Source organism: Ovis canadensis, chromosome 6, assembly GCF_042477335.2.
Source record: "Ovis canadensis isolate MfBH-ARS-UI-01 breed Bighorn chromosome 6, ARS-UI_OviCan_v2, whole genome shotgun sequence".
Classification (NCBI taxonomy): Eukaryota; Metazoa; Chordata; class Mammalia; order Artiodactyla; family Bovidae; genus Ovis; species Ovis canadensis.
In genome coordinates, this window is record NC_091250.1 from 73,666,954 (window position 1) to 73,679,117 (window position 12,164).

A 12,164-nucleotide genomic window follows, 5' to 3' on the forward strand; every position below is an offset into this window, starting at 1 on the left:
CTCCATATGACACATATATTGATATTTACACATTGACTATTCATGTGACCTTTAGCCTTTTTTCTTTTTTTTTAACGTGCAACTCTTGGGTGTCTGAGTTTGAAACTCAGCTTAACCTTTGTAGCAATAAAGTGACTACACGGCTTATCATCTTGCCTTGGAGAGAAGAAAACTGGTGAAACCAACAATTCTCACGTTGCTGAAATCTCCAGGCTGGCAGTAACTGAAGGTTCTTTCTCCACCGCCCCTTCTCTAGTCTCAACAGCTGAGTTTTCTGACTACAAGAAAACCACCTTTGATTATATAAAGGTATTAGGAGTTAGGGAAACACTAGGCCTTTTGTTACCAGCAATCTGGAGCGTTTAGGAAGCAAAGCCATGGGGGTGGGGGTAACCCCTGGAAAGTTGGGCGGGTTTTGTGTCGGCTCCGGCTCTGGGGCTTTCATCAAACCTCTGGGAGAGGAATTCCTAGTTTTTTCGAAGTTGGGCCAAACGGACCCCGAAGGCCTAGAAAGCCGCGTCCCTAAGCCCTCAGGGTTTACGACTCGTCCCCCGATACCCGCGCAGCCGGGGGCGTCCCGGAGCGGGGCGACCCCCGCGGGTCCCAACTTCCCGCCGCGAGGCGAGCGTGGGGGTGGGCGGGGTGGGGGCGGGGTCGGCCGCGCTCCCTCCCCCCGCTCCCCTCCCCCGCTCTCCCCACCCACTTCCCTTTCCTCGGCCGGGCAGCCCCGCGGGCGCGACCTCTCCGGGCAGTGACGAGCGGGGAGGAGTCCGCCGCCGCCACCGCCGCCGCCACCGCGGGGGGAGCCATGCCCCGGCCCCGCCGCGCCCCGAGCCCGCTCCTGGCTGCCCGCCGCCGCTCGGGCCGGCGGAGGGAGTGAGCGGGAGCTGCGGGCGACGAGCCGCCGCCCGGCCCGCGATGTCACCATTGTTCAGCTGGGTGGCCAAGGTAGGCGGCGTCGGGCCGGCGCCCGTTACGGTAGCGGACCGCCCGGGAGCTGGCGTCCCGGCGGGCGTGGCTCGGGGAACCTTGGTAACCGTCGGGCTGCTGGGCGTCCGGGCCGCTGGGGGTCTGCGGCGTGGTGGGGGTGGGATCGGACCGCGGCGAGGGGCGCCCCTTGCACAGGGACCGCGTCCGGAGAGCGGCCAGCGCGATCCGGGTAGCTCACCAGGTGGTTCTCATTCATTAGACTTTCTTCCCTGTGGGGAGAAAGAGCCAGGGGCCTTACGCCCATTTCACAGGTGGGGAGAGTGAGGTTCAATACCGGGCGGGTGGGCTTCTGCGGCCCCCAGCGCGCCCCGGATTCCCCGCGAGGCGTGTCCAGGCGGCGGGACCTCGCATGTCAGCCTCCCGGATACAGACAGGTTTGTGCTCGGTTGTTGGGACCGTGCACAGAGGATGCCCGGAGGCTGAATTCAATGCTCTTAGAGGATGTCTGTCTTTTGTTTTTAACTCCCTGTTTTCAAGGGCGGGTTTGCGGGGGGGGGGTGGGGGGGAGGGGGGGTCTGAATTTTAAACCTAAGTTCTTTTTATTTCTTTGAAGTTTTATTTTCAGAGCATTGGCGCCTTCAGAATCACTAAGCGTTACAAGTCCAGGCCAATTCCGCTATTGCAAAAACGAAGGGATTGGAGTGGATTTCTAGAGTTCCCACCAATTTGAGAAGGCAGTGATAGGATAATATCCTCCCGGAGTACCAGGTGTTTTGTGTTTTGAACGATGCAACTCTTGCCGGCGGGCTAATGGGGCACCTTTCTCGAGTCCAGCGGGCTCCTCTCTCTGCCAGTCCCTTGGCAGGGCTCGCTCTTGGTGTATGGCAGGTTAGTTGAGCAATTACATTAAACTCACTGAGAGAACCCGTTAGCCGTTCTGTGACTCTTTACAAATAATAGGTGGTGGTACGTCTAGTTATGATGCAGTGCTTTTAGAGTGTTAAAGTACATTTTTACAAATACCTTTATATGAGGCCGATAGGCTTTGCCTGTCATTTAAGTGATAATAAAATAGAGATGCAGAAACCAGGTAACACTAGTTATTAGGCATTATATCCTACTGTCTCCTCTTCCCACCAGAATCTTCAGTTGCTGAAACACAGCTAGTAGTAAAAGTGAAGTGACTTTCAAACCTGTTTTGAGTCGTTGTGAAGTAGTTTTGTACTGAAGACAAATTAATAATGCCCAGATTTCCTGGCTTGAAGAGATAGCTTGTTGGCTTTTCCAAATAATGCTGAAGTTTAAAAATGTCATATGATTTAAAAAATAATTCAGGGTGTGTTGCCTGAGTATTCTCTTACTCATTCTAGATTGAGGATTTGAATCTGCTTCTATATTGGGTTGGGCAAAAAGTTCGTTTTTTGGTGACATCGCATGGAAAAACCCAAACAAACTTTTTGGCCAACCCAATATTACTATACTGTTACACGGTAAGGCCAAAAGGAGTAAGAAAAGAAAAAAAAAAGACTTGTTTTATTCCAAAATCAAGAGGTAAATCTAAAAAAAAACCTTACTGCTAATACTGTTTTATAGTTTTATGTACTTTCCTAAAACATACAATATAAGATGCTTTACACTATAGGAATGTAGTGAACTTTGGTTTATATTGGCCTACAGAGGTGATGATGAAAACAGCAAACCAAAGCCTTATAAAAAAAAAAAATCAAGGATTTTGTAAGGATTGTCAGCTTCCCACAACGGGTAGTACTTTTGAAAAGTTCATGTAAAAAATGAACAGCATGTGACCAACTTGATCTAAGTTCTGAATCATGTTATTCCAAAATTGTTTAAACTACAGAAACAATAGCAAACAACTATGAAATGTTTTTGGAGCAAAGTTACCTATCAGTTGTCAGCATAATTTTAAGAAATGCTGTTCTTTTGTATTTCATTTTTTCTAGGTCTTGTGCTATTGTAAATTGCATCCTATAACTGAATTTTGTAGACTGTGTTAGTCTATGAGCACTTTTAGAATATGAAGTTACTGTTTGAAAGTTCACTTCTTGGGATTATAAGAATGGCTCTCTATGGAACCTGTTTGGTGTTCAGTTAAGAGACAGGTCATTAACACACTTTGTATTATATACTAGGAAATGTTTTAAAAGTAGAAACGAGGCACAGATACAGTGCAGAATGTGCACGCTCCCAAAGTGCATTTATATTAGATTTTAGAATGACCCTTCACGGACACACAAATGCACACGAGCACACACCTCACACAAACGCTTGCACATCTATTAAAAATTCCTAATTTGACCTTTGTAATTTGCAGCCCAACAGCTGTTAGCGAAGAAGAAGGGGAATAGGTGTCTGTTACTTGGGGGTAGATGTCTGTTACTTGATGCAGGTGGTGACCTGAACTTGAATTTGGTTTTCTTTGGTGATGCATTAATAGTGTGTGAATACTGAACATATAGAGTGAGTCATTTTATCATGTAAGAATAAAGCCAAAATAGGGAAGAATTTTATTTCAAAGAGATTATATGTTAAAAGAAAAATTAACATAGCTTTTTAATATTAGACATGTCCTGGAGCATTAAGGCAGGTCTGCATTATATTGAAAATGGAGCCAGGTTTATGGAGGTGTGATTTCTTTATTTTTTTGAGGTATGATTTCTTGATTAGTCTTTCATCAGGGATACTGGAGTTTTTATATAGATTACACTGTTAATGTGATTTTTATATTAAATCCACTGACATCCCTGGCGGTTCTGAGTAATCTATTAAGTATTTCTATATGTCCACTTCCCTGTTGGTGAAGACTAACAGCAACAGACCTGCCGGATAATTTTCTGAACTTCCTTGGATCTCTACTGCCCATAAAAACGATGGCCAAGATTACTGCTAGTATCTCAAATTAGTGGTTTTAAAATGTACAAGTCAATTTGTCAGATAAAATAGAAAATGGGAGCTAAATATAGCCAAATTTGCTGTGTTTTCAAATCCAAGTCAAGTTTCATGTAGCTCATGCCTTGTATTAAGCTATTCTCCAATGCTTCTGTAGATATTCAGCAGATACTTGGTGGGTGCCATCTGTGTACCAGGCACTCACTGTTCATGCCCTGGAGGAGTTAGCTCATTTTGCACTAAAAGTTTATCTTTTAAAAAGTATACACATTGACGCTTTGTAATATTTAAAAATATATTAGGAAAGGAGTCTTTTTGTAAATTCATACTCAATCACTAATATATATTTTATGTAAAAACAGGTTTTTCATATTTTGACTTTGCTTAGAACCTGAGTTTATAGCCATTATTCATTCAACAAGTTAACAAATGTATTCAACATGGATCTAGTTATTAAGCACCTACTGTGTGCCAGGTGTTGATTGAGGACCTGAGATTGAGCAGTGAACAGGCACACCAGGCCCCTGTTTTCATGACTCAAATTCTAGACAGGAGAGACAGCAGTGAAGGAAGCAAATAAATAACTGTAATAATTGCAGCTGGTGGTGAGTGTTAGGAAGGAGAGTTAACAAGGTGGTTTGGTGGGGAGTGCCTGGGGCTGAGGTGGCATTTTACCTGAGTGGTAATAGGTCCCTAAAGAAGTACCAGGAAGAGGGGCTAGCAGGGAACAAGGCCTGTAGGTGGGCCTGGTAGAGCAGCAGGAGGAAGGCAGGTGATGCATAAGAGAGCTGGGTCCTGAGTCAGAAAGGGCTGATGTGGGCCAGACTGTAGAAGGTTCCAGGGTGCTGTGCAGGGTTTGCTTCTAAGTGCTGTGGGTGTGAAAGCTAGGAGTGATGTCTGCTTTGGGAAGCCAAGAGGACCACTTAGGAGGCTGGTGTGGTTCAGGAGGTGGTAGTGATGCCTTGGATATGTAATTATTCTCTATCTTCTGAAATGACTGTGACCCAGTGTCTGAGATTGGTGCAAATGACTGAGTAGCAAATCGCTTCTTCTGTATTGAATACAAGCACAATTTGTTCTTTGCACAGCTGCTGCTAACCACAGCTTGCAGGCACAGTTGGGTCCTGGCATTGGGCTTATTTACTTACCTTTGAGGTTTCCTGCAGACTGGATCAGCCCACCTTGGGTGCCTCTGACCAGTTGGACTTGCTCTTGTGCTAACTGGCACACAGTGGCCTTCCTGTAAGGTGTGACTCTGACTATAGCTAGTATATAGGTGGCAGTGTTGCCGTCTTGCTTAAAGTCAGCCTGATGTTGGTTTGTTGCTGAGATTGTGTCCTAGGTTGAGATGGAAAATTTTAAAATATGTATTACCATATTTTTTTGTCTGTAGATTTAAATTACTTTTAATTAGTGCATGTTTGAGTTTAATGAAGAGGGAAGAACTTGTCATAGCCAAACCACTCCTTGAATTTGAAAAATTTGCTGCCTCTGCTAAGCAGAACTGGTGTAGCCCCTACCAAGCTCTTGTGGGGGTGTTTGAGCAGTAGTGGCTGCAGCCTCTCTCTGTGCTTGGGAAGCTCTGGTTACTGAGAATGACAATAATTTGGGCACAGGTTGATTTTACAAAGAGAGAAGGGAGAAAAGCAGGGATAGAAACCCCATCTAATCCACAACGAAACACTGCCTGGAGCAGATCTCATAATGAGAAAGAAAGTAAATTATAGTTTGTTCTCCTAGATAGACTGCCTAATCCAGTCTTAGCCTTAAATGTGCCTCTGCTCTGATCTTCCATTTCTGACCATCTGAGTCCTGCTCATGGTCACGCCTTCCCTGAAGCATCTCTGATTACTCATTCATTCATTCATTGGATCAGCGTGCTGAACTGGGTCGAAAATAATTACAGGAGCTCCTCTGGCAGGGGAGGGTAGACATCAGCCAGCTGGGCTGTGCCATGGGAGAGCAGGGAGGGGCGCCTGCCCCCTCCCAAAGGTGGCCAAGGGGGAGGTAGCCAGGAAGCTCAGGGGTGCAAAGTGGTTGGGGTAGCATGTTCAGAGGCCTGCAGGCACGTTGGAGGAGCCTCAGTGACAGGCTGTTGGTCAGGCTGGCAGGAAATCTGCTATAGGGAGTAGCAGAGAGTGAGCTGAACAGATGTACGTGGCATACAGACCCCTTCAGAGGAGTAGGCATTTTACCTGTGATAGTGGGAACCATTGGAGACCAAAACTGATCTGTCCCTAGACTCCTGTAGCTGTGTAGTCTAGTCTCTGTATCTTGCATTGCAGTTATTTAATCTTCTTAGCTTGTACACTCTGTGAAAACAGAGGTGGTGGTGTCATGTATACCAGCGTGTACAAATCAGTTGGGCATCTTGTTGAAATGTATTAAATAGTTCTGCTTTAGCAGGTCTGGGATGGAACTCAAGATTCTGTATTTCCAACAAGCTTCTCACAGGTGATGATGCTGATACTGCCCGTCTGGGGACCACATTTTGAGTAGCAAGGTTCTCAATTTAAATATTTTCTTTTATACCTACTATTAGACATAGGAGTTGCTCGTATTTTTTGAAACAAGTGCTGTGACTTCAGAATAGTCACTTGTATATGGGAGGACAATAGTGGAATAGTGTCCTATGAAATAAGACTTAAAAAAACTCAGCAACTTTGAAATTGGGTGTTTGGAGAACAAGAGTGGAAGGAAAAATTAGCATTGCATACTCTTGCACCTTTTAAAATTTTTGAAAATTTTACATAGGAACTCTTCAGTTTATTAACTTTTTTCATTTTTGGCCACACCCCACAGCTTGTGGAATCTTAGCTCCCTGACCAGGCATTAAACCCACGCTGTCATCAGTGAGAGTGTGGCATCCTAACCTTTGGATCTGTGGGGAAATCCCTGTTCAGTTTATTAAATTAAAAAAATACTTTGATGACCTTTCCTCTTTTTCAGTATATTTAACTTCGCCCCAAATACCATTAGGATAATATAATAAACTAGGCATCAAATGGTTATTGAAAAGTAGATTCAAATCTCCTGCTTTGTGTTTTGGATAGATTTATTTTTTGAGCAATTGTAAGTTCATGGCAATATTGAGCAGAAGATGCAGTTCCCACACATGCAGCAGCCTCCCCTGTTAGCAGTGTCCCTAATCAGTGTGGTACATTTGTCACAGTTGATGAACTTGCATTGATATATCACTACCACCCAAAGTCCATAGTTTACACTGTGGTTCATTATTAGGGTTATACATTCCATGCGTTTGGGTAAGTGTGTAATTGCATGTATCTGTAATATCACAATGAATAGTTTCACTGCCCTGAAAATTCTCTGTGCAATGCTTTTCATCCCTTCCTCCTTCCAGCCCCTGGCAACTGCCGGTCTTTATGGTTTTGCCTTTTCCAAAAGGTCGTATAATTGGAACCATTAAAGTACGCATTCTTTCCAGATTGGCTCCCTCGCTTAGTGATGTACGTGTACGTTTCCTCAGCATCTTTCATGGCTTGGCCACTCATTTCTTAGTACTGAGTAAGATCTCATTGTTTGGCTGTACCAGTTTATTCGTCTACAGAAGGACCTCTCGGTTGCTTCCAAGGTTTGGCAGTTACGAATAAGCTGCTATAAACATCTTTGTGTCAGTTTTTGTATGGACATACGCTTTCAGCTTTTTTTGGGTAAACATCAGGGAGAAGGAGTGTGGGATCATATGGTGAGAGTAAGTTTAGTTTCCTAAGAAGCTGCCAAACTGTTTTCCAGAGTGACCATACCATTTTGCATTGCCACCAGCAGTGAGTGAGAGTTCCTTTTACTCCACATCCTTGTCGATATTTGGTATTGCCAGTGTTCCAGATTGTGGCCATTTGAATAGATGTGTAATAGTATCTCTTTGTTGCTTTAATTTGCTTTTCCCTATTGATACATGATGTGGAACCCTTCCTTTCTTTTGAAAACTTTTAAGGAGTAGAAATAATAGTCTTTTTGAATTTTATTTCATAATATACATTGCTATTCAGAAACATTTATAAAAGTTATAGAAAAGCAAAAAAATTTATTCGGTTCTATTTGTGTCTCTAGACTTAAGTAACTTTCTGTTATTATTTCTGTTACCTCTGTATTTGCTTCTGAAAGATTGTGAACTAGCAGGTTACACTGCTTTGTTAGATTTATAAGAAAAATATGATGAAAAAAAATTTCCTTCATTATCGTGCACTTTGGTACTTCTGCAGAGTATTTTTTGTCTGTTATATGTTGCGATGGAATTAGACTCACAGGCCTTGTTCATTTTGAGCTGGGCTGAGCCTTTTTCATCTGTAAAATTAATAATGTGTTTTGTATTTATCTGTATTTATCTTTTTTATAGGTCCTATTTTAAAATGGAATGTCAAATTTTGCATAAGAAATTATGAAGACTGTCTGCAAATGTAAACTGTTTAAAATGTGGTTGAGTTTGTAGTTTAAGTTCATGGTTTTTGTGAATGCGTGGTGGTAGGTGCCGTGGATCCAGAGGAGGGTAGGACACAGGCTTAGCCTTTGAGCAGCTTGCAGTTTAACAGGGAGAGGACGCCTGTGAAGATAGTTGAATTTACTGTGATAATACAGGTACACACAGGGAGTCAGGTAGACTTTAGAGGACAGGATATCTGAACTAAGTCTTTACAGAAACATGAGTGAGTTGTAGGTCATTGGTGTGATAGATTATGAGAAAAGTTAGGATATACTCTTGGTAGTTTCCCAGCATATTTTAGCATATTTCAGGGCTGCTCTCTAACTCTGCTTTGCTTTTGAGACCAGTGATTTTTTTTAACCTTAAGGAAGATAGGTCCCATTAAGTAAATTACCCAGATACCAGGAGATTCAGAATTGAGTGACTCTCTTCTTTCATCCCAGCACACCCTAGCGCATGGACACACCTATTGATAATTGTGGTGTGGTGGTCATTCTGGTTATACTGGAATGGAGTTCCGTTTTCTCTTTTCTACATGAGGAAACTGAGACCCAGGGCTTCATTTGAACAAGGTGACTTTCTTTGAACAAGATCACATATCTTGTTATGGTAGGACTTAAACTCAAGGTCCCAGATCCCTGGGTTTTTTCACACTTTGTTAATGTCCTGCTGATTTGTTTGTATTTTCTCTCTAAATTATTTTACTAAAATCAAAAGTATCCATGTCTTATCAGTAGGTTGTCATTGAGAATATTTTAGTTAGCTACCTGAGTGTATGCCTGTGCGTTTCAGAGTAGATCAAGGGGCCTGCAAGGAAATAGGCAAAGAAAAGAGGCATAAATTGAGTAGTCTGTTGAGGTGCATGGAGATTCTCTAAGATATGAAAGAGTGTCATTGTCATAGATGTTCAAGAGCCTGGGAGGCTTGACCAGTTGTGTGAACTTTGTACAGGAAGAAACCAGGTTCTGATTATTTGAAGAGAGTGGAAGTTGCCAAAGTCCAGTGAGGTGACGTATCTCCCAGCCCTGGGCTCCCATTACCAAGAGGGCGTCCTGGGGTAGACGAGGCAGGTGCGTATGCTGTAGCTCTTCTCCTCCAGTAAGAGAGAGGGCGTTTTCTTAGAGAAGCATCACTTACAGAGTAGATCTATAACATTAATGCAGCCATAGGAAGGAAGAGATGATTACATTTCTGAGCAGTTAATATATGCTAGCTATTGTGTCGGGAGTAGTCAGCTTCCAGGGAATCCTGGAAGTAGTGATATTATTCCTTCCTCCCTCCTTGTTGGGAAAAGTGTATGAAGATACTGAATCCAGAGAAGTTAGGCAGCTTGTCGTAGCTGTTGAGATAACTGGAAAGTACTCTTTATGTTAAGAATTATTCCAGAGCTTCCTGCCATAGTGGCATCTCTTCCAGCCAGCGACAGGACACCAGACAGGAAGCTGAAGGTGTGGCTTGGAGGCCCAGGTTTGCTGGTGTTGCTGTTTAGCCTTGGCTCAATGCCATGGGAATGGTAACCTCTGCTCTGCTGCCAGCCGTGCAGTTCTGCTTGGGTGTCACATGAGATGAGGTGAGTGAATATAAACTGTTGAGCACTCTTTGGAGTGGGCTTGTCCAGGCAGTGGGGTGGATGGAGTCATATGTTTCCACTGAATTTGACTCATACATCCAAGTTGTACTTCCCTGGGCCTTGACCTTTGGTCTCATAGGACATCGTGTTGAATGACCTCGATGATTGTTCTCAGTTTCAAATATCTCTTGTAACTACAAGTCAAGGCAGTCATCTTAGACTGTCTACCTCTGATAAGGAAGAGAGGGCCTTTGGACCCACTGGCCTGGATGGATCTCCTCTCCATCTCTTCCCAGTGGAGGTGCCACCTTGGACACATCAGTTCTCTTAAAGCACGAATGTGTTCATCTTCAAAATGGGGCTAAGAGCCATCTTCCAGGCTGTTGAGGATTTACCCACATAAGATACTTATAACAATGTCTGAATCAGATCAAGCACTTAATGAGTGTGAGCCATCACCATCATCTTCTTCATCGCATTTAGAGATGGAGATGACCTTCACAGTTGCGTATTAGTTCCATTCCCTTTTCTGAAAGATGAAAACATTGGGTCCTCCAGAGATGAGGTGGTTTCCCTAAAGTGACAGCTGAGATTAAAGCAAGGTGTCCTGACTCAGACCAGAGCTCTTTGCATCACTGGGTACTCACCTTGGTATCAAGGGTTTTTTTTTCTTCTGTTGTTTTATCACATTCTGCATGAATTAAACATAAGTCCTGATTCACTTGTGCAGAACAAGATCATAATGCTTTTTAGGTCACAAGTCATTTAGCTCCAGTAAGGGAATAACAGGGCAGAGAAAATTAGACTGGCCTCTGCCACCAGCCACCTCCGTGACCTGACCCAGGGGGAGAATTGTGCCTTGACTTCCCCTTCCCTAAAATAGAGGTAGGGAGCAGCTGTGCCACCCTTTCTGAAGTCCTTTTCTTGTCTCAAAATACTGTGAAGAATTCCTTCACTGCCAGTGCTGTTTCAAGTTCAGAAAATAGCGTGCCCCTCAATGATGTCGATTCTCCAATTTTGGAAAAACTTTAAAAATGGGAAGGAAGTTTATTTGTTTAGCAGAGTTCATAATTGTGGGCAGATAAGAATCAGGCAAATGGTATTTTGCGGAAGTTCTTTTCACAGGGTGGACCCAGAGAAAATCAGTCATTAGGTGAAAATAAATCCTAAGATCTTTGAGACAATATTTGCTTAGAGACATTTTACACAGGTCTATTATGATGGTCTCTATTGTGTCAGGTTTTTTGCTTTCTTACACATGTAAGTTTCCAGATTTGAAATATTAGAGCTTTGATTGTATAATGTGACTTCAGAAGCGCAAACCAAAAACCTTCTTATGAGTAATGAGTTCGTGACTCTTTGTGTTTTGATTATTACTAAATGAATCGTGTAATGAGCATGAAGTTTGCTAGTGCTTTTGGTATGGTCAGAACCCTCTTAATAGTTCTAAAAATAGCCATAGTACTGTTCCTGCGTTTGAAAAGGAATGAAGGGAGTACATGAGAATGTCAAGTACACTGGAGTCTCAGTGACGGCGTATCACCCAGTTTTAGTGTAACTGAAAGGGCATCGTTCCAGGGTGTGATTTTACCAGTTCTATAGTGCTTAGACTACTTGAGATGTAATCTCTGGATTTTTCCCCCAGAGCAAGAGGTCACTGTGCTAGACCACCAAAGCATATGATTCTGTATTAATTATTTTGCAATTACCACACTATTCGGGGAGTCCTGTGGTATTTCCAGACATTCTTGGCCAAGAAATCCAGCTTCTTTTTCAAGTTCAGTGTCAGTTAGCACACACTGATGGTGTGTCTTCTCTGAACCTGGCACTTGGGACACAGATGCCAGGATGAGAAAGATGGAATTCCTGGCTTTCAGAGGGGAGGGTGGGTGTGTGTGTGCAGTGGTCTGTGCACAGAAGTCTCACAGTCAAGTGGGCTGGGGGTGGGGCTCTCAACACGAGTAGCCTTCTGGTCCACGGAGATCATAATTTTCAAAGTGCAGTAAATCCTACTTGACGATCTCACTGTTGACTTTAATCAGCAGGCATAGTCAGAACCGGTTGTACACATCTTAAATATTGTCCCTCTCAAAAGGAGCCAGAGATGTGGTTTGGATGTAGGTGTTATGAAGCCTGCAGTGTCCTGGAGCACCACTCTCAGCAGGTTTTCAGGGCTCTGTAGATCTAACAGTTTTTTTGGCTTTAACCCTGATTGAATAAACAGAGGCTGTAGCGTACAACTGGCTCCTCTCTGTAGGAGCAAGGTGAGTCTGGGCAGACCCCAGGCTGGGCGCCAGAGCCTTCACATCCACATAG

General features: G+C 43.6%; 1 protein-coding gene across 16 annotated transcripts in view; it reads left to right on the top strand.

Moving 5' to 3' along the window:
• Positions 1–12,164, top strand: part of TBC1D1 (TBC1 domain family member 1) — a 228,057-nt gene that overhangs the window by 77,617 nt on the left and 138,276 nt on the right. For 6 of the 16 annotated variants that reach the window (XM_069593838.1, XM_069593840.1, XM_069593843.1 and 3 more), the window contains exon 1: positions 64–948. The exons of 6 other annotated variants lie outside the window; for them this stretch is intronic. In XM_069593838.1, the coding sequence (XP_069449939.1) occupies positions 919–948 (30 nt within the window). In that variant the 5' untranslated portion in view covers positions 64–918. Of the gene's footprint in view, positions 1–63; positions 949–1,016; positions 1,365–12,164 lie in introns of those variants that run through there. 4 more of the 16 variants (XM_069593844.1, XM_069593846.1, XM_069593848.1 and 1 more) reach the window with 2 other exon arrangements.